The 22,488-nt window shown below is 44.0% G+C and overlaps 1 protein-coding gene across 4 annotated transcripts in view; it reads left to right on the top strand.

Annotated features, from left to right (window-relative positions):
- The first annotated feature begins 85 nt into the window (after positions 1 to 85).
- Positions 86 to 22,488, top strand: part of LOC119456533 (cytochrome P450 3A8) — a 35,695-nt gene continuing 13,292 nt past the window's right edge. For 2 of the 4 annotated variants that reach the window (XM_037718365.2, XM_049669945.1), the window contains exons 1-11: positions 86 to 471; positions 586 to 685; positions 3,009 to 3,061; positions 3,131 to 3,227; positions 10,003 to 10,119; positions 11,509 to 11,597; positions 11,656 to 11,801; positions 11,871 to 11,998; positions 13,312 to 13,453; positions 14,937 to 15,097; positions 20,185 to 20,276. In XM_037718365.2, coding sequence (XP_037574293.1) covers positions 389 to 471; positions 586 to 685; positions 3,009 to 3,061; positions 3,131 to 3,227; positions 10,003 to 10,119; positions 11,509 to 11,597; positions 11,656 to 11,801; positions 11,871 to 11,998; positions 13,312 to 13,453; positions 14,937 to 15,097; positions 20,185 to 20,276 — 1,208 coding nt within the window. In that variant the 5' untranslated portion in view covers positions 86 to 388. The remainder of the gene's footprint in view (positions 472 to 585; positions 686 to 3,008; positions 3,062 to 3,130; positions 3,228 to 10,002; positions 10,120 to 11,508; positions 11,598 to 11,655; positions 11,802 to 11,870; positions 11,999 to 13,311; positions 13,454 to 14,936; positions 15,098 to 20,184; positions 20,277 to 22,488) is intronic. The other 2 variants (XM_049669946.1, XM_049669944.1) reach the window with 2 other exon arrangements.

Raw genomic sequence — 22,488 nt, 5'->3', positions numbered from 1 at the left:
TAACGTTGGCCCCACACATGTCCCACACACGAGACGGTCTTTTTGCCCTCTTTGATTGTAAAAAATGGCGCGCGCGGTGATCCAGAAGGTCGTGCCAGGCCGTGCTACCGTAGCCGTGCTATGACCTCCAAGAATGCATATGCCGCGCTTTTCAAAGTGTGTCGTCAAGGCTGTCAGCTGCCATGCTGAAACGAAAAAAAGAAAAAAAAAAAAGTGGTTACTTCTTTACGACTTCGGGCCGTTACCGGAATTTCTGGCGTCATGAGCGGGAATGACCTTGTTCAACGTCATTCGGGCGACGTAAATTTCACTGGCCTTGGGCGATGCTTCCTCACTTCCTCAGTCGATTGAACGGTTTCTAGCCGAGGACGTTTTTGTCAACGACAGGATGATCCTTTCAGCGATCACTGACCACCTTGGATTTCGAGAAGGAGTGTTCTCTGTTGTGTTCTTAGTCACTGTTATTTACATGTGAGTCACGTTCTTGTTGCTAAGCGTGTCGTTGCATCGGAATAGAGACGCGGAAAGTGTAGAAACGTGCTCTATTGGGGACGTTATGTCATCTTTCTCTTTTCTCGGTTTCAGTAAACACCTATACAGATATAAAGATTACTGGAAAAAACAAAATGTTGTTCACGAAGAGCTCCAACTTTTCTGGCATCCCATAGCAAGGTTGCTCGAAAAGGTTGGTTCAAACAAGTTTCTCAACTTTTACAGTACCAAGCTACCCAATGCTCATGCCGTACGAGCGCTAAGACAACTGAGCACCGCATGCTTTTCTTGCTATAGTTATTGAAAGTTTGAAACTCTTTTCAGGAACACTATTTCCCGCAATCATAATACACCCCCTTGTAATTAAATCATTGCCTTCGGGATCTCGTGGCAGTTTTTGTGGATATATCTGGTATTTGCATAAGCATGTGGCTTGCAGTACCTTGTTGTTGTTACATAAGCATGCATTCCGCCCAAAATTCTTAGTGTCAGATGGCCTCCAGTATGCTCATTAAGTGGAAAAAATATTCAACAATTTTTAACTATATTTAACATCTATTTGGCTTATAAAGGTAATGCCTATGTTAACGAAAAAAAAAAGAAAAGAAAATGTTTTGCATATATTTGTAACAAATGTTATTGTCTTTTCTGTATTTATTTTATGTTAACAAAAAGACCCCTGCTACAAACCTTGAAGGGGTTCTGGGGTCCTGCCTGGATGAAAATATAATATTATATATATATATATATGTATATGAAACAATAACAATTTATTGATTGAAATAAAAGTTAAAATGCATGCACCTCTCTTGTAGTTAACTAAAGCAAAAAATTTTGCAGATCTCACACACTGCGGAAATCAATGTAATGCAAAGCATTTTGCATTTAGTTGGTTATCAAGCATCGTTTTGTTTCTGCAAAGCGTTACCCCGGAATGGGTGAACATGTCTGTATGAAGCTGGCAGTTGTGGTGTGACATGAGTATAACTGCGAAACGAGCAGGTGCGTGACAGCAGCAAGGCAGAGATGATTTGACAGTGTTGGCAGGACGAATTCCTGTACTTCAGCGAAGAAACATTATGGTGCTGATCCACACAGGACAAAGCTTTCGTCTCATGCAATGTTTATGCAGTATCAAGGGCGTATCTGGGGGGGGTTACATGCCTGCCCCCCACTCCTTCCAAAATTTCTGTGTACCAGCATGCCACTTGCCCACCCCCTTCCCCCTCAGATAAAAGTTCCTAGCTACGCCGCGCAGTACACCGTTCACAAGCTCGGCCAAAATGCAAACACTAATATATCAGGTGCATGCACAGCATGAGGACATTGATGCAGCGATAGGACGAGGACAAAGGCTAGCTATGGTGCTTGTCGGGAGAAGAATGGTGTATGCCACATACATCTGCATATACTTAGGCATTCTGTACCCTTTGTGTCACAGTGGCACATACCCATTCTGGAGGATTGGCCAAAAATGGGCCCACATCCAGTTGCCCAAGAATGGGGTAGCCCAAATATAAGATATACAAGAAAATTAAGGAAGCCACTGAATATCATGCACTATTCCATTAACCCTCTGTTGACGAATGTTTTCTACAGGCAACATACCAGAAAAAGATGTTTCGCTTGCTGACTTTCAGTATTGAGTACGAAGTTTCAGGCTAAATGTCTTCACCCAACACACAATGACAGGCAGCAAGCATAATTTGTTGTTTTAGAGCAGGAGCGTAGCAAGAGGTAGAAGTTTGGCTTGCGACTCGCATTCTTGTGGAAGCACGGTCAGACAAGACATACCGATGCCAGATGCAGTGGTGTCGCACACATGATGTAAAGCAATTGAAATGTACACCTATGGTTCACATAGAACAAGAGCTGTCTGCACAAATTCCAAACAAAGGTGTAGGTGGCTTGGTGGCATTCTGCCTGGGGGTTTGCTGAAAAAGTCTTCCGCAAAATATTTTTTCTTTTTGTTGATAATGCTTATTCGCGATGTGTTTTGCACATTTAGATAGAAAAGAAGCATATTTTGCGGGGGTATTCATAGGTGCTGTCTTTAAAAGACACATATGAGCCAACGTTATATGCAAAGGTATACCCTGCGATTTATTTCATTACGAATAGCAGGGCAGTGCTGCCTCACCACTACCTGATTGGAATTCGACCATACCACTCGGTTCGCCGTACGAAGAAGCTCAAGGCCCACAAATGCTTCTCATTAACAGATTGTCCGTGTTTTCTCTCTGGAACATTGCATAGAATGTCAAAGCTCAAACATATGTGTAGATTAGAATGGATTTGTCAGCAGGGTATTGTGAAATGTGTTCAAATTGGAGGTAGCACACTTGTTTGACTTGTGCTTAATATGGAGAAAAGGTGGAAGTAAATGATCTCAAGAGATTGATATGATGTTGAGATATGCGACCTACTGTGGTTTCAAAACACTTATGTGAGAATAATGCTATAAAGAGAACAGCAACTCTTCACCGTTACTGAAACATTCCTTTGGGCTTTTCCAGCCAATTCACGAAATTGACATGGATAAGCAGAAGAAATATGGAAAGATTTTTGGGTAGGTATATAACAAAAGTGTGCATAGCAGTACGTAATAACCTCATTCAATTCTTCTCATTGATCACAGTGCCTTTGAGGGACCTAAGCCAACACTGATTGTCTCAGATCCTAATTTGGTGAAGCTTGTGCTTGTCAAGAGTTTCCAGTCTCTTCCAGACAGAAGAGTAAGTGTGTCCTTTAATAAAGTGGCATGCCTTTTAATATTTCACTAGTTCCTTTGTAGTGGCCATGGACGGCTTGAGGTCTAGGTTTTAATAGACTCCCACATATGTATGCCTTTCTTCAGCACTTCTGGCAATGCTGAGGAGACTCAAGCTGTCACTAGCCTATGCCAGCAAAGAACAATAAAGCGGCGTCATGTTCACTGCTCACTTTGCTTTCCTGTGAATTAAACACAGCATATTTTTCTTGTTTTTATTTCAGCAGGCAGTCTATATACTGAGCCTGCTAGGGGCGGAGGCTATAAATTAAAAGCACCTCATGAAAGCCTCTGAAACTTTGCAAAAAAGCAAAATACTAGCCATGTTTTCCTGATAACGCAATATAACATCATTTGACATCTTACCAAGCAGAACATCACAGTATATATACATTGGAATTGCACTTCAAATGTTTCCTGTCCACATGATAATAATAACAGTGTCGCTCACTACACTTTACATTTGGTAAATACATACATATGAAAAATGTGTTAAACAGTATGGCGACAAAATTGAAGGCCATAGTAAAGCAGGCCAATCGTTATTTTTTAATTCTTTCCATTTGCGACTCAAGATCAGCCAAAAAAAATTTCACAGCCTATCAAAATGAACGAGAGGGACCATACATATGTTCCTGCCCTTGACCATGATGGCGCTGTTGTCAATGAGAACTTTTCTAAAAAAAATGTTTTCACAACATTTCTGGTTTGTTGTTTGCTCGTTGTTAACCTAGTGATGCCCTGATGTTATAGTTTGGCAAAATGTGCACTGTGCCTATGCGAGGAATTACATTTGATCAAAATCGAAAAAAGTGTGTAAAGGTTTGGACACAACTAAGGCAGTTGGACCTCACAATTGGCCTCCCTTATTGCTTACCCCTCGTGTTCGCTCCATTTCCAGGTGTACCTTGCCTGATGACTTGGCAAATTTCATGCCTGTGCACAAGTCGGGACAGCATAACAGTTTCTAGTTATAGCCTCTTTTCACTCGCTTTTGTTAGTAAAATATTCATGTTCATTTCAGTAGCATTATCCACCACGTGAACACATACGGTCTATTATGTCTGCTAGAACTTGACTTTTCGTAGTGGCTTGCATTTTTCAACCTACGGTATTAACACATGAATCAGCATGTGCATTGAATTATGGCTGTTCCATGGTCACAATTTTGCTGCATTTCAAAAAAGTCTCCAACCTGGTTTATCATCATTTACTGCTTGAAAAGTTATATTGGCATAATATGAACAGTTCAGTCCTCTCATGTATTATCAAATACTTAGCTTCACAGCGTCAAAGTATAGTTGTCAACGATAAACACGCTTATCAGGCTTGGGTCTTATAACTCTTATCAGGCTTGGGCAGTATTGCGAGGGTCTCGAATCTGGCAGCCTTGATGTCATTAGGTAGCATGCGAGGTTTTATTAGCCACGTGCCTGCTCTCCCAAAATCACGTGTTACGTGACGCCATCGGGCTAAAAAGGATGTTCCACATCCGCCCACTGTGGTTCTGAGTGGCGTTGGTTAACACACCTAGGGCTAGATCTAGTAAACATAAGTACCCAAGTTAGTGGACGAATTGATGGCTGTCGCTGTAGCGCAATTGGTAGTGCAACGCACGCGTAATGCGGAGGTTGCAGATTCGGATCCCGCCGGCGACAAGTTATCTTTTCGTCCACTTTCATTTCCCTTTTCGTCATTATTTTCTACATTCCAATTTCAACCACACTTAATTTCCTCGATGCTTTCCTTGGCTTCATTGTCTGTTGGCTTTATATGCTTATCAGGCTTGTGGGACGTCAGGGTGATACAAGGTTCAGTTATGGGCCCGTTGTTCTAATGCGAATAACATTCTTGGTCTTCAGAAACTTTGAGTCTACCTATCTAGACCTCTTACGCCGTTCTTCAAGGAAAAATAAATCCTTCAAATTTTTTTTGCTGCTAGGCAGAATCGAACTCATGTCACGCCTGCGGGCAGTGAGAGAATAATTATCAGCGTTAGCACGCACTGACATGTCGTGCATCTCAGAAGCCACACAAAAGGAATGGGACTATGCGCGGACTTCACGGGCACGCCACTGGATGGAGCAGTGTTTCCAGAGAAAAGCGCTAGAGAGGAGCCTGGCTCCAGCACACGGCTCATACATGACGCATTGTAGTAGTGGCAATACGGTGTGTGGCTACATTGCTTGAATGCTATTCGCATTAACATCGACAGTCACCATGAGAAGAGTTCTGCCGAAATTTTTAATTTACATGAATAATACTTGCAGTGGTTTATCTCCGTCGGTATGTTTGTTCATCGACAATTGTGTTTCATACAGAGTTATTCACAAGAGAGACCAGTGTTTTGCACTACAGTTCGGTTTAAACAATGTTGAGGATTGGTGTAGCAAGTTATATATGTTTGCATACAAATCTACAGAAAACTCATGTATGTGCTTAACAAGAAAACACAGTGCTAAACATTTCAGGTACACTATAACGGTACGGAAATCACTCCTGTCAACGAGTTTAAATAACTTGGCACGATTCCAACTCCGTAATTGTCATGGAACCATCATGGTGCTACAAGGTGGCGTGATGGGCTAGTTGGTCAATGTCCCATCACGAAGGATTTTTTGAATTGCCACAGCTGACATACACAAAGAGGGATAAGAAATAAATGAAATGACAGGACAGCTTTTATATGTATCTCTATCTATTAACAGCTCTTTCTGATGGTTCTTTGTTTATATTTTTTTACAGCAAAGCTGTTAAGGGCTCAGTCTCCAATTGTAGTGTCCGCGTTTAGAAAAAAAAATCTCTCATTGGCTCAAGCATTTTTTGTTTCGCACTTTTAATATTTAGGTCTGAGAAGATGTAACATAAACGGCATGCGCTGTCGGTGTTTTGCTTCATGACATTTGTTTATGGGCTGTCATTCTCAAAATTATGACGAGCTGTATAAACTTGGACATGTAGCAGCACCAGCAACGCGCAGAACTGTTGTTGACGGCAGCGGCATTTTGCCCGCGTTCGCACGTGGCGTTGGTGACGTGTTTATGAAGAACGTGCCAACCTTTGCCGTACATGCTATGGTGGTGTACCGTAGCGACCATAAGGCCATGGTCCCTGCGGTCACTAAATAAATGAAAACCACCAGATCATATATATTTCTCATTCTTTAATAGTTCAAATAACCAATTACACCATCACATCTTAATAGTCATAATTGGAAATACAGAACTCCCACCATAGTACAGCTTCGCTGGTCTTCCATCTCCACCCCAGTGGAAGGGCTGACAGTTTTTTATGTGTGACAGCCGCTGTGCTTCAAGAAATCGTTTATGATGACTACTATATTGATTATATAACAAAAAAGCTTGTCATGTGCTAGGCTTCCTGTGGCAAAAATCAAGGTGTTTTCCTACAGAAACCAAACAGATTTTGTATGAAATGAGGGGGCATCAGACTTTGTGTGACAATTGCTAATATGGTCAAAGGGACCCTGAAACGCTTCTTAAACATGGTAAGAAAATGTTGCCGATCTGTTGAAGAGGCTCGTGTAGACATGCGAGCCAAATATTATTGCGCTGATTGCAGCAGGGAATTGATAACCTTGTGTCAAAAACAATAAAAAATCCCTTGCTCTTGTCTTTGCCATGTCGTCATGTTGCTACGTCGCAAACATTTGCCCACCAACAGCTATTGGGTGATTTTGTGTTCGTGAGAACGTTCTCAGTAATACTTTTATTGTTAATTTGGAGTTAAATAAGTGAACAATATCTACGATCTCAAAAAGACAAGCATTTCATCTTGGCACTGCCGGTCTACACACGACAGCCTTCTGCACGTGGCCTCAGAGATAGCAGCGGCGTGCCGGATAGATACCGCAGCCAGGTCAAGCCCTTTCGCCGAACTGAACTACTGGGCGGGGCCTTGCCCCCTTGCCATCTCTCCTATGTGCACAAGGGCACTAGTGGAGAGAGACGTCGTCAAACTCTGCTTAGACTTGAAACATTTTGCAGTACAACATTCTTGAGGCCTTTAATAGTGAAGCCATTCTATGATTAGTTAGAAAAGTATTTCAGGGCCTCTTTAATAATTAACAAAATAACACTGAGTAACTGTTTAACAGTGACTTTAGAAGCGTGTTGTAATTGTAGAACAGAAGACATCCATTACCCAAAGCATAATCTTGTGCTAGGAACTTTCTGCCATGCACCAGTTCCGAGAAATAAGTGCTTAGAATCTGCAGCAACATGCATTGCTGTTTTAGTCTGTATGGTTCCACTCTATCAAAAATTTCAGCATGGAAGAATATGTTAACTGGAGTAGCAATGCGCTTTTTTCAGGTTTTCAGTCTATATTTTTCAAAAATGGCACAAGGTAAGCAGACTTTCTTGCAAAAGAATATGCTTTCAGTGCTGTGTCACTTCAATTATACAATTAGATCACACCTTATAAAGTCACTAATTAACAGTTAATTTGTATTTCTTTCTTAACCCCTTCAGGTACTGTCTGCGCAATTGTGCATGCCAAAATAGTGTATCTAAAGCAAAAACAGTGATGAAGCTATTTAAAGCGTGTTGCATACATCTTTAAACATTTCTGATTGGCCATGTGCTGCAAGTTTGCATAAGTGCAAAATGTTTTAGTAAAATGAGCGGGTAAGCAGACAGCTGGGTGTTTGCTCTTGATGACTGTATGTCGTCCTTTAGCGGGTTCACTTATTGGATTATTTTTCACAGTGTATTACATCAGGCACATGTTTCAAGACGTTGCTGAGGTGTTTTCCAAGTATGCTAGACATAAAATGGTTGATACTTTCATGTATGGCAGTCCTGTAGACAGTTGTCGTATGAAGTGTCTAAGCTTGACAAAATTCACTGAAGCTTTGTATATTCTCAGTCTGTTCTATAGCTGCATGCTTTTTATAACTGAAAATGAAAGAAATATGCTCAAACTAAATTTTTAGTGGACATTGGCACCTGAAGAGAATAAAACTAATACTCATATTGGCAGTCATTGTGCAAGCTTTGGTATCTGCCATTGCTATGAAACTTGGTCAGCAGTACTAAATATTTTGCCTTGAATCTCCTGCTTTTAATAATTGGAGACAATTGTCACAGAAATGCATGGTATAGTGGCTTGTTTATAGGGCAGAATATCATACATGTGTGTCTGAGGCATTCGTGGTCAGCCTATTTTGCCTTAAAAATCTAGAAAGATCGACAAGACTGGTTTCGAGTGTCATTAGGTCAGCAGGTAGCATCTTTAAGAGAATCATATGCCTTAAAAGCAATACAAATTTTGTTTCTTTACAAATTTTACTTTGGTTTATAATGTGCTTAAAAATACTTTATCGCCTTTTTCCTCTTAAATTTTTTTTGAGTGTGTGTCTTTATTTGAATGGTTGCATCGTATACATTCTGCAGAATCAAACAGTAAACATTAGTTGATAGTAGACACTCTGTCTTGCCTACCCAGCCAAAGATTCCAATTGGTACCAATTGGAAAATTTCCAATTGTAAATTAGCACATACTGGACCAATTGAACCAACTGGAACGTGACCAATTGGTTTTTGTTTCAGCGACCAATTGTACCCAATGGGTGCCAATTGGTTTGAAATCAATTGCACCAATGGGCAATACCAATACACATATATACCCCACAAAGCAAACCTAAATGATATTTCAGCTGTACTGCATGCATATATAGCTATAACTCATTCCAGTTTCCTTGAATTAGTTCATAAACTGAAAGTATGATTTCCCAGTTGGTTACGTTCTAGCTAGTTCATTCGTAATGGTAGTCCATTTAGACTCAGTTGGGAATTTAAGGTGGGCCTAGCTGGTTCAAAGTGGCAAGTCCAATTGGACTCAATTGGTTGCATCCCTGACTCGATCATAACCAATTGTAACACAAGATAATATGTAATGAAACAAGTGTTTATGTGATTGTTCCGTGTTCCCAATGGGCCCAGTTGATTCCACTTGGCAAGTCCAATCGGACTCAATTGGTTTCACTTTGACTCAATCGTAACCCGTTGGAACTAGGGATTTTCCAATCGGTTCCAATTGGGTCCAGTTCATTTCAATTGGCAACTCCAATTGGTTTCTCCTCTGACCCAATCGTGACCTATTGGAAGTAAGGATTTTCCAATTGGTTCCTATTGGTCCCAGTTGATTCCTATTGCAAAAGCTAATTGGAGTCAATTGTTTTTTTACTGAGTATTCTATTCATTTGTCTCATGTTTGCTGTGGAAGTAGCAGTACAATGTAATATTGCTAATGTTGCATTGGCAGGATGTCCAAAGCTTCATCTCAAGCAAAGTCTAGTCTATTACTTTTGCCAATGGATAATACATAGGTACTAACCTCTAAGGTGAGGAATTTCATATGTGCAAAATCACAAATATCGTCTGCAAATCTGGAAAGCACACAAGATAATATGTAACGAAACAAGCGTTTATGTGATTGTTCCGTGTAAACCATTCTCCCTCATCGTTCTTCCACGAAACTGGGGTAGATGTGAGCAAATAATATAGAATGCAGTAGCTTCATTTTTACAGAGTGCGACTGAGCAATACAGTGTTGGGCAACATATTTGTTTATTTATTTTACCTCCAAGTGGTAATGAATTGAGCATGCTTGCACTGTGTGATCTGAAAATACCCGAGTGACGCTATTTTGTGCTCATCAGAGTTGTGATTTCTCACTCATGCACATTTCCCTCACTGATGACTTTGCAATTGCAGCACATGAAATTGAATGACCCAATGTTGGACAACATGATGAGCATGGTCACTGTAGACCGTTGGAGGAAGATTCGACCTGCTGCTAGCCCTGCCTTTGCCACAGGGAGGCTCCGCAAGGTGGTCAGCTGTGGACTCATTTGGCAAGAGAGTGTGCAGCTGCGTTGATGGAAAGAATTGGAAGTCACGTATAGTCATTGCAGTGGAGATGATCTGTTGCAGTGGCAGAATGGGGGTGAAGGGAAGGGAGATGTAGTTGACGCTGCCAGAGGATTGTGTGGTGGGGTGACGTGAAGAAATTTGCAGGCATAGGATGGAGCCAGTAGACATGGGTATTTGGATCTCACTGAGAGAGGGCTTAGCTCTTCACTGGGCATTACTACTAGGTAGGCTAATAATGATGATGGTGATTTCTGGCCACACCAGACAGGGCGAGCAAAATGTTGGACAACACAGTGTGGCGGCCACAAGGGAGTTTTTCCAACACCGTCTGGTAGCTTGCCTCCACTGATCTCTTTCTGCTCCCCTTATATGCTGCCTGAATACATACACTGACGTATACTTTTCTTTTAAAAGACTGGCATTCTTGTGGAATCTTAGATGGTCTTCTTGGGTGGGTAATCTGACCTCGATCGGAGCACTGTGCTAGGCTCGCAAGTAACATGACCGTTGATGCTGCCGAAAACAAAGCAGCACAGAAAAGGAGGTGTGAGCAAAGGTGAAAAGCAAAAAAAAAAAAATAATGCCATCATCACTCCATTAACACATCGCCACAACCCTTCATGGGGCAGAGAGTACTAAAGGTATTCAGTATACATACAGAAAGCTAAACATCTACCTGGTATGTGGTATGGGTCTGAAAAGCTTAGTGGTGCTAAGCAGCTTTGCAGATAACTAGCAGCAGCGTACTGCCGAGTCCCTTTCTCCAAAACAGTCGCTTGAAAACGGATGCCCTGTTTATGCGCCTTAGCCAAAAAAGAAAACAGTTCCAAGGTTAGTGATTTGGCCTTCCTGAGGAAGGATGAAATGTCGTTTCATGCGCAGACAGGTATATTTCATGTAAGCCCACACGTGTCCCTGTGTGATGGGTCGCGCTGCCATTCCTGAGCATGCACAGATAAGTTTTGTGTCTACTTGTGTCAGTGTCGTCATGCCTACCTTTTCCTAACACGGATGCCAGAAGTACCACCAGATAAAGGAAGTTCTGCAAGTCACAGATTTCAGTACAAAACTCCATGATTCCATGGACATGTAAATTTATATTTTTGTAGTTCACTCGTAAGACTGTACTAATCTTACACTGCATGTGCTCACACAAGTCTAAACATATTACTCTCCTTGCTTCAGCCCCTTCTACACATCTAGTAGCCAGCAAAGAACCTAAGTGCACTATCAGTGTAATAAACTGTGAACTAAGTGGCTATCGGTTGACTGGGACCGATAGCCACTTAGGTTTGGCCAATTTCCAAGCCCTAGCTGATTCTTATATCTTGTGTGCCTTCACTCTAGATGAATGAACTCATTCAAGACTGCGCCCAAACCTCGATGCAGCACTTGCTGAAAGTTGCTGAAGGTGGAAAAGAGCTGAACGCTAAGGAGTGAGCAGTACTGTTTTGCCAATAGTTTTGTGCAAGATGCTGAGACGGGCCTTTGCAGGTTCTTTGGACATTATGCGTTGGATGTCATTGCAAGGTGTGCCTTTGGGACAAAGCTTAATTCCCACACCGATCAAACCAATGAGTTTGTTTCCAAAGCAAGGACAGCCTTCAATGTGAAGGTTACACTACCAGTTATCTTATTCTGTAGGTACCTCAGTGAATGCAATAGGGCACACAACTTAGTCGAAGTGACTCTTTTCTTTTCTTGTGCAGTTTACATCTGTGGACTGTTTCCAATCATTATGAAGCTGCTAAAGCTGCGTTTCTTTGGCTCCGACACATTTATATTCTTCAAAAATGTCTGCTTGAATATGATTGAGAAAAGGAAACTGTCTTCAAAGGTAAGTCCTTGTTGCCACTGCATGCAATAACTTGTGTTTGGATGCAGTTTCATTGCTATGTGATCTGCATTCTCGCATTGCTAAAAAAATTAGGGCTCCTTGGCCTGGAAGATTTTAGCATTGTGCATGCGACAAGGTCGCACCTTGCCAAACAAAGGAATAAGTGCAGCCATACGATTTACGGTTCGGACTCTAACATACCGTAGCCAGAATTGTAGGACAGTGTGCCCTTTCAGAAATGCTAAGCATAAGAATTATGTCAGGAATTGCATATGCCATGCTCTCAACGCGTCTTAGGTGTACTACTATGTACTTTGATTCTTACTTAGCAGGCAATGCTGTGAAAGGTACACAAGCAAAGTGGTCATAGAAATTATTAGCGTGCTTTGCGGTGTGGTTGCTTTTTGGTCTGCGATGCCTTCTACAGAATAATTACTTCATACATTACAAATACAACTTGTCGATGTAAGGTTACATGAAATGATGTATTATTTGTGCCCCTTTGTGCTTCTAGTTTGCGACGTAATATGTTTTGGTTGTGAGCGTAAGTGGTGCACTGTGGTCGCTGTGTGCCACTCCAGCTTGTTCGGTGGTAAATATGCGCAGATCTGTGATGCCTACCGTATATTTAATATCATGCATTGTGGCATAAAAGTACGACATTTAATCTTGCATCAAACTACACGCAATGATAGGTTGGCAAACTTATTTATGAGTCGATCTGCTCAGACTCGAGCCAACACATAAGTCTGAGTCCAATTGAGCCCGGCTAAGTAAAATTATGACAAGTCTGAATAAGTCCTGTTTATTTTGCTGACCTATGCATGACACATGCCTATAACCTGTACCTTTTATATGTAATGCACTATTTTTTGGTCGCAAATGTGAGCCCTGAGAGAAGCCGTTGTAGCATTGCCTGCTATACATTAAATGGAGTATAGTGTTTTAATCTTACATGTTTATTTTGTATTTTGTGTTTACTTTGTTTACTTTTCCATTGACATTGTCTGGAAATATTACACACCCTCTCTTCAGGTGAAACTCAGGAAAACTGGCCAGTGTTGCAAAAATCTGTGTGACATTTTGCACTGTGTGGCCACTTTTTTTTTTTTTTTTACAATCTATGAGTAACATTGTGACCTATTTATACATTTACAATGTAGAGATGTATAGACAGATGTAGACTACCATGTTAATGAGATTCCTTTGAATATACACTGAAACTATGTTTTTCGCCCATCTTTAGTGCTCTTCTTCATGTCTTGCAGCTGTTGTTTCTTGATGTGGAAAAATATTGCTCTTCTTCGGTGCAGAAACACCAAGACTTCTTGCAGTTAATGGTTGATGCACAAGTTGGGGGCCTTCAGGGCAGCTGCGAAGTATCGCATGATGCTGAAGACAAATTATACAACCTAGGCACAGAGCGAGCTGTTGAACAGACTGCTGACTTAAAAGGTTGGCAGCATGTTCTATTGAAAAATTTCTTTATTTATTGTGCTTTCTTTAAAACATCTTGCTTGATCACAAGTGTTAATTGTAAATTTTGAGCATGTTTAATGGCTTCCATTGAACTTCATGGCTTTTTAAGTCTTAAAATTTAACCTTAAATGGACAGTATAGCTGCCTTGTTTGACTCACTCGTCAGAGCTCCCCTACAGTGAAGGTGAACTTGGCCAGTTTGAAAAATATTATCCTTTCTTTATTATCATTACGCTGTGAAAAACTGGGAATACTCGTCACATAAATAAGACAAAACAAAGAGGACAACAGTAATAAAAAGCAAGGAGAGCTGAGGCAAAGTGTAGTTCTTAATGTTTCACTTGTTATCAGAGATGAAAATTGTCGATGGGCCAACTGCAACAGCAGTTAAAAGCTCGAAACTTGACGCAGAGAGAGAAATAAAAGCTCTTTATTAGAAGGCAGAGATTTTTGCCAGCGTGCACTTATTTCATATGTCCATCCTTGCCATTATGCTGACGACGACCATCATGATCTATGCTATCATGTCATCATTAAACCACTAGTTCACTTGCATAACTGAAGAATAAGTACAGGAAAACAGCATACATTTATTTTCTACAACAGGTTGACACTGCTGCTAAGCTGCACGGAAAAATCATGCCTGTTGTTCTTCAGGCCATAGGTAGATAGTAGTTGCAAAAGAATTTAAGCAGATCCAGCACCAATGCTGGAATCTACCGAGGGGCAGTCAAAAAGTTCCCGGAATGGTGGTTCAGCGTGCTAATGTTACAACCTATGGCAATGCTTACCTAATCACCTTCGAAGTAGGACCCTTGTGTGCACACACACTTGCTCCGTCACCCCTGCCATAGTTGGAAGTAGCAGTAGAAGGCTTGTTATGGAATCTGATGGAGTTTAGCCATCGCATTCGCTTTGATGTCCTCCAAGGTTGCAAAACGTGTTTCAACGTGCAAAACGTTGAAAACCATACTAATGGTGCTGCTACTTCTAAAATTGCACGAAGATGGTGTGTATTGACAAATGAAGTACTATAGTTCAACCACAAGTGCAGGCAATTCATGGATGAAAAGCTCTATAAAAGGGGACCAGCCTATGTTGAAAACCATTATTTTTTCTTTTTGGTTTGACTTCTGAGTGAAAAAAAAAATGGTAACGTTCCGTTTCAGTTCCGGTTCAAGCAGAAATAATGTTTTTTTTTCCGGTTTTCAGTTTTCGGTTCAGTTCTGATTCAATACCCTTATGAGGAGACTGGCTAGTACAATAAATAAATATGAATGAATGGTTTACAGGCACAATGCTACGAAGATTATTGTTTGTTCCTTGCATTATTAAAGTTGCACTTTGCTTTGGTTGCTGTTTGTGCCATCAGATGACATTATGATCACAATTTGATGACTCATAAAGAGTCGTTCCTTTGGCTGTGCATTATACTTATATGTCTTAACGTTGCTTACAGCTTTAAATGAAGATGAAGCCCTGGCGCAGTGTGTTACTTTCTTCACTGCGGGACAAGACACAACCTCTTCAGTCATTGCACACACTGCATATCTCCTAGCTCTGCACCCTGAAGTGCAGCAGAGACTGAGGGAGGGAGTGGATGATTGCTTCAAGAGATGTGTGAGGCCTTTTCCTTTTTTACTGAAGCAACTGTTGCTGCAAGCAGACCAAGCCCTCTGCCCAGACTGTAAGGTTGATCCTGCATGTTTACTACAGTTAAACCTGCTTATAACGAACCTCCATATAACGAATTCCTGGATATAACGAAGTTTTTCTATTCCCCGCCGTTACTCCATAGAAGCACATGTATTTGAGACCTCTACTTAACGAAGTGGCAGCGGGAGACCCCCTCGATATAACGAATTTTCACCTCCGACAACCTAGAGATTTCGCCCCAAATTTTGTCATTTTTGGGCGAGCAGCAACCGGAAGCACCTTCTCCGCCGCGACGGAATGCGAAGCGAGCGCACGTGGGCGTGCGTGCATCCCTCGACCCGGCGATCTTGCCGCTGCGGCCCCCTCCCTTCATTCAAACCTGATCCTGCCGCTTGCTGCAGCTGGCCTAGCCCGCCAAGCCGGCACTCTCTCCTTTTCCAGTTGATGATGCCGACGCGCTGGTACACGCTGTGACACATCACACTCGATGAGCGCGATCACGCGCTGTCAAACGCTGGCGGCGGGTGGAAGCGCCACTGGAGAAGCGAGCGAAGTGACCTTCGTGCTGTTGTCTATCGCTTCAAAGCAAACTGAGTGCCGAGAACACACAGCACGCACAAAGCTACGAGCCCCCGACGCACCTACACTGCTAGACTCTGCCCCAACGCAGATCGCTTTCAAGATACGGCCCGCGCGACCGCGCGCCGCCGCGCAGTATGCAGTTGATGCCAGAGTACAGTACAACGCTGCCCCGCTATCCCTCCCCCCTCGCTCCCTCGCCGATGCCTTAGATTTAGACACGGTCGTCGGCTCCCCTCGCATGATTTCACTCGCACATACAGCATACGGCGCGCGTTGACTGTGTTATCGCCCTTGGACTTTATATGGAAAAGGTCTGCAAATCAAGGTCAAGGCGCCTCTGCAGCTTTTTTCTGCCTTCAACTCAAGTACGACGTATATTTCATATACCCCATCCAGCCTCGTCAACAACTGCGGAGCTAGCAGCAATTAATGTTGCACTGAAATACGTGCAAGAGGAGTTAACCACACCGCCGAAGATTGTCATATTTATGGACTCCCGCGCTGCCCTTAGCAGATTACAACGCAGTCAGGTTGATTGCCCAATTTTGCGCAGCATTACTGACTCTGCCAACAAAATTTTATCACATGGGGTATCTCTCGTTGCTCAGTGGATACCTTCGCACGTAGGGATCACCGGAAATGAAGAGGTTGATCGACTGGCTTCAACTTGCACTCATAACGACTGTGCTTGCCCTGAAATTTTGTGCAAGCTTGATGACGCTCGCCTGCTGATTCGTCGCCACCTACTCAAGCAGCATCCAGACCAGCGCGTCGCAAATGGAACGTTCCCGCCGCGTGTTCGCGGTCGAGGCTTGCCCCATCGCGCTAGAGCGCAACTACTCAAGCTAAGGGTTGGCTGTGTTAATGTGCACGAACGTTTACACCGACAAGGACGTGTGACTAGTCCATCGTGTACATCTTGCGGTGGCTGCGAGACACTTCAGCACCTCATATTGGAATGTCCCGCTTTCAGTGCGCAACGCAAATCACTAGTGAGGGACTACCATCTCCTTGGCCTGCGGTGTACGACTCTAGATGAATGTTTATACCCCAGTGGTTGTGCGTCTCGACGTGATGAAGCTCATCGTGCTCTCCTTACTTTTCTAGAAGCAACGAACTTAGGGGCACGTTTCTAACCCGCAGCAACTATTTCTTTTATTTTACATTCTCTAGTAGCTTTGACATTTGTCATCTCGCTCTTCCTTTCCTCCTTCCTCCCCTCCTTCCTATCTTTCCTTCTATGTTTCTCTCGTCCTTTCCGAAGAGTAGGCAGGCGTTGTGCCCCTTCTGGTGGCAGTTGCCAGCCTTGCTCCTCGCTTTCTTTTTTCTATGTATATGTTTTCAAATCAAATAAATAATAATAATAATAAATTATATGGAATATCTATGAGCCAAAATCAATTTTAGGGCCACAACGCATCATAGACACCATCTTTATATAGCAAATACGGATCTGAAGGGCCATACTTTTGCTGGCGGAAACCGAAAATACGTCATAGTTGTCGCCCCCGGCACTTTGGGCTGCCAATGCCATCATCAAGCCACCAAGCGAAGCGACATGAAAAGTCAAAATGGCCGCTCCGGCCGGCGCAGGATGGCAGTTCACAACGTATGATGCGGGAACGGTCCCACAGTTGCGACGCAACAGCGGGGTTACCAATGCATTGGGTTCTATGGGAGCCGAAAATGACGTAACAGCCGGGAAAACGCAGCCCTCGGGAACGTAACAGCGGGGTTCTACAGTAACGCTATACGACGCTACGACGCCATCGTGATGCTCGCTCCTTGTTTCTGATGCCTCGCGCTTGTGCGAAATGACACGCGTCCACGCATCCGGTACCTGGTGTGACATTCCAAGAATGAGTGCTTCGACGAAAACGGAAAACGGGTGCGCGTTACGATTGAGGGCGCGTTAGAATCCAGTAAATACGGTAAGCGTTTCTTTTTCAAATTTTCGTGCCGAACCTGCATATAACGAAATCCTCTTTATAACGAAATTTTCCGGGAATTCGTCGATTTCGTTATACAGTGTAGACCGCTTATAACGTAAGTCGCCGGAGTCTCGAATATACGCACTATAAGCGGTACCGCACTATAACCAAAGCAACAATTTTCAAGGTCCGCACATATGCAAAACATGTGCACCGAGCCGCCACGCGTATGCGACAGTCGAGGGATGCGGCTAGAACGTTTGCATTCAATTTACAGTCGAATCTCGTTAATTCGAACCAAATCACGCGGCGGCGCCTCCGACCGGCATTGCTCCGGCACCGCCATAGACTAAAAGCTTAGGAGAGACCCCTCAATGTCGCGCGCAAACGAAACAAAAAAACAAAAAAAGTAAGAAAAAAAAATGTCACAGTTTCGCCCTAAGGGCGAAGCAATGAATGCGATAGCAACACAGCAATGTCATACGAAGTAAGGTGAGCGGCTTTGGTAGCAATATGAATTGTAGTAAACATGACCTGATTAAGTAAGCAGGTGTGCTGCGGCGTAAGTAGACCGACATGAAGAGAGACTCGATGACCACGAGAAGGCGCGTGTGAAACAGTGGTGTTGATGAGAAACGCTTCCCGTGGGCAGCGCGTGCGAAGGGACACACCTGTAGCGCTGCACTACCGAACCGGGCAGCATTGCATGTGTAGCGTGCGTTGGAAAATGTGGCCCGACTATTACTAACTGATTGAACAAGCATGGTGTGAGCGCGCACAAACAAACATGAATAGATCACACTGAATGACTGCAGACAACGACTGTCAAAACGCTGGCAGCAAGCGCATACGCCACAGCAACGGGCGAAGGTACGTGCGGTCTATCGCTTCAACGGAAACTGAGCGGCGAATGCACAGCGCATAAAGGTCAGAGCCGTGTGGAGATAAGAGACGGTGCGAGCAAGCGACGAGCGCGGTTGTTGGCAGAGTAGAAGTGCGCCCCCCGCTCCCTCCGGCGCTGGCTTCCAGCTTCCTTGCTTGCGCGTGGGAGATTGAGTGCGTTCGCTCTCCGTGATAGCTCGCGTCCCCGCACGCTTCCGCTCGGGCATACGGCGCGCGGCGAAGATTTTATCTATAGGGAACCTCACGACGCCGGCGACGCCGACGGCAGAAATCCGGTTGAAGTGTCCATATAATTGCTATCGCAATAAAACGCGGCGGAAATTTCACCCTCTCTCAAATGGCAAGGTCGCCGATTCTGCGTTGCGCCGGAACGCAGAATCGGCGTAGAAAATGGCACGCGTAGAAAATGGCAGTGAACCCTTCTTTCTCCTTTATGCTTCCTCTACTTTCTAGTCACGTGTTGACCTTGCACGCTGCGGCTACGGCGCAGAAGGAAGCAGCGGCACTGCCCCCCACGCCGGCAAATGCCCGCTTCCCAATAACGGCAGAAAATGAAACTTCGGGGAGCTGGCGCCGGGCCGGCTGGAGCGGCGGCGCCTGCACGGCGTCGGGCGCGCACGGTGACAGTCCAGTCGAAAGTGAGGGAGCTATGAGGGAGGGCGAGGGGAGCCACCGAAGCGGCGGAGTTGCCGAGGCAAAATCCGCTTCCCTGCCGCCCTCCTCCCTCACATTCCACGGTCTCCACGTGCGCCCGTCGCCGTGCCGTGCTGGTGCAGCCCGCTCCCTGAAGTTTCGTTTACTGCCGTTATCGTGAAGCGAGCGTTGGCCAGCGTTGGCAGTTTTGTAGCCCTCGCTCGCTATGCGCGCCATGATATTTCACGACTCGCACTCAAGATTCTGGTTTCAGCCTCACTGGCTGTTCGTTCGCACCACGTGCCCTTCTCCTCCACTTCGTCTCTCTTTCTTCCTCGAGCACTCCTTGGGGCGCCCGTTTGAGTGAAGCGTTCGCCGTCTCCGCTGACTTCTGTACTCCAGGCAGCCGCACTGTAACCGGTATTTCGTTTCCCGCAACTGCACTATAAGCGATACGTGTATACATGGAGTGCTATGGGAAAATTAACGGGAGTCTGAAAAGACCGCACTATATCCGGTCCTGCATTAAAAGCGGTTACGTTATAAGTGGTCTATACTGTATCCAGGTTTAACTGTACTTCCATTTACATCTTCATGTAAAGACTGGGAACCACATTCTGCTCGAAATATGTCGCTATGAAAGTAAACAAACAAATTTGCCACAAATCCTGTCAACGGCAGCCTCATCTGCTTGTAGCTCATATGCGTCACATTTTACTGATGCACATGATTGTTATTTATGCCAGAGTCAGCGTATAAATTAGAAAATATTGAAGCTGTGGCATAATGCTGCTGTATGGCACTGGATGCTTAACACTGGTACACATTCACATGACAAATGTACAGCTTGTAGTTACATTTCACAGATTCAGACATTTCATGCTACTGTGTAGGCAGTTAGCTGTGTTATCTATTGTGGCTTCATGTGCCTTCACAAGAACAGAACAGCAATGGTCGTGAACTCCAAAGAAATAATTGGTTTTCCTACTCTTTTTTTTTCAGGGTGGCGAGCCATCATTCGATGATATTTCCAAACTTAAGTATTTGAACTGTATTGTCTCAGAAAGTTTGAGACTGTACCCGCCAGCTGTTCGGTGAGTGCAGAATTGTTTGCTTGGTATTAAGGCGATTCCACAGCACATAATAGTTCATGAAACCATATTGTGATGGGCTACTATGGTTAGCATTTTATTTTAATTGATTGATAAAATTACTGTTTGCAAACCCATTACCCACTTTTCTCATAATATCTATAGCCAGCACACCATGTTATAACTTATTTGCTCTTGTTTTTAAGAATTGTGGTGCCCAAAAACATGCATAAAAAGTCTGAAGTGAAACCATGGTATCTTTACTTTTAGTGAAATTACAGTATGTTCATGTAGGTAAATATTACCTACATGAACAAACATTGCCAGCAACAACAACAAGAAAAAAAGCTTTTGTTATAATGACTGCACACTTTGTATTCATATAAGTGCATAAAAATTCAGTATATTCATTACGACTCTGTGTTGGGTGCTCTTGTATTAGGCTTGACCAGAAAATTTGTAATTTCGCTTCATTTTTGTCTGTATCACAGCCAGTTTATAACTATACAATAGCAAGCACAAAAGTACAGACTTTGTCAAAACTATGCAGGCTGCCACACATATGGCCAGAGCAGATGTTGGGGGTGTGGCAGTGTATGTGAGGAGGAGGGGTGTTGCTTGGTGCAGGCGAACCTAGCCTTCCAAAAGTGGCCAGCAATTGCTCTGCCTGAACACAACCTATCAAAAGCGATACAGTCTGAAACACTTCGCGGTCCAGCTAAAAACACCAGGTATCAAAAACAAGTTGACACGGACCCTAATACAGTAAAACCTCGATAATTCGAAGGTCGCCGGACTACGAAAATTCTTCGAATTAAGCGGATTTTCGAATTAACCGAAATGTATAAAAAAAAAGAAAACAAGCAAGAACTTGCCGCAAAAGTCCGAGAAAGATTACTCGAAGTAATTACTGCTGATGCGGGGTTACTTGGCGTGGTAGTTCGCCGCCCCTAGTGCCATGCTCTCCAGCTGGCTCACAACACTTAGCATACAATTATCACCCGCACTGCACTTAACAAAGTTGCGGACGATGTTCACGGAATCGATAACTGCCGTGAAAGCGGGCGTGGAGGTGCTTGACTCCAAAAATATGGACTTGCTGAATATTCCGGACGTCAAAAATGCACTGCCAGGGTTGCCATTGAGTTCATGCATTTTTGCACCCGATTTTTCGGACGAATTGAGACCCCAAAGTTCGATTTTACAGACTAAATCGCTCTTTCTGATCTGAGCCGCCATGTTGGATTTTGCACTGGCTTGGATTCCAGTGTGTTGCTGTATAGCCTCCAAGATTTGAAGGCGCGCGCTATAATAAAGAGCTCGCGCCATCCTCCAGTCTTGGAGGCCTGATCTGCTCTCAAAAAAATTAACTTTTTTTTTTATCCAGCGGCCGTGGTATGTGCGAGTGACAGCGCGCGGAAGGTGCGCGCTTTCATGGAGAGCGAACGCACGACGGAGCGCAAACGCGACTCCCCTCGTCGCGCGAAAGGCCGTGTGGGTATGGTAGGGAGGGAGGTTGGGGGTGGGGGACGCTGTGCTGCGGCACAAAATGCGTAACCTGCAAACCGACCGCGCGCAAGGGGCCGCAATCTCCCACGCGAAAGAAGGGAGGGAGGGAAGGGGGGGGGGGCGAATTCTACTCTTCTAACAACTGCGTACTTAACACCAGAGCGGGTTCTCACACCCACCGTATCTTGAAAGTGATCTCCAGCCGGTTCTGACCTTTGTATACGCTGTGCTTTCGCCGCTCAGTTGCCGTTGAAGCGATAGACCGCACGAACCTGCGCTCGCTGTGGCGGCCGCGCTCGTTCGCGCCAGCGTTTTGACCGTGGTTGTCTGCGGTCATCGGGTGTGATCTATTCATGTTTGCTTGTGCGCGCTGACACCACGCTTGTTAATTTAGTTGGTAAGTTTTTGTTTTTTTTCTCTAAAGTTTCGGTTGCTATTTTGAACGGGACCTGTACACTGAGCAGGTGTCTCGGAGACCCATGTCTAAGTGATCGGCGCTACCTCCTGTGCCTTCGCAAGAGCTAAGCGGTGCGAAGCTCGTTTCTTCGATCTCCATGGCGAACTCCGTTGGCGGAGATCGTCAATGCTTATCGACTGTACACGGAGACGACGTCACCGCTGCGCAAATCCAAGCAAGTCGATCCCCTCCGAGCGTAGTATGAGGCAAGGCATTATAAGAGTTTTTTTTTTTTAAGCTGCACTAATA

Source organism: Dermacentor silvarum, chromosome 6, assembly GCF_013339745.2.
Source record: "Dermacentor silvarum isolate Dsil-2018 chromosome 6, BIME_Dsil_1.4, whole genome shotgun sequence".
In the NCBI taxonomy this organism is placed as follows: Eukaryota; Metazoa; Arthropoda; class Arachnida; order Ixodida; family Ixodidae; genus Dermacentor; species Dermacentor silvarum.
The sequence above is the reverse complement of the archived record's forward strand: the minus strand, read 5'-3'. Positions and strand labels throughout refer to the sequence as shown.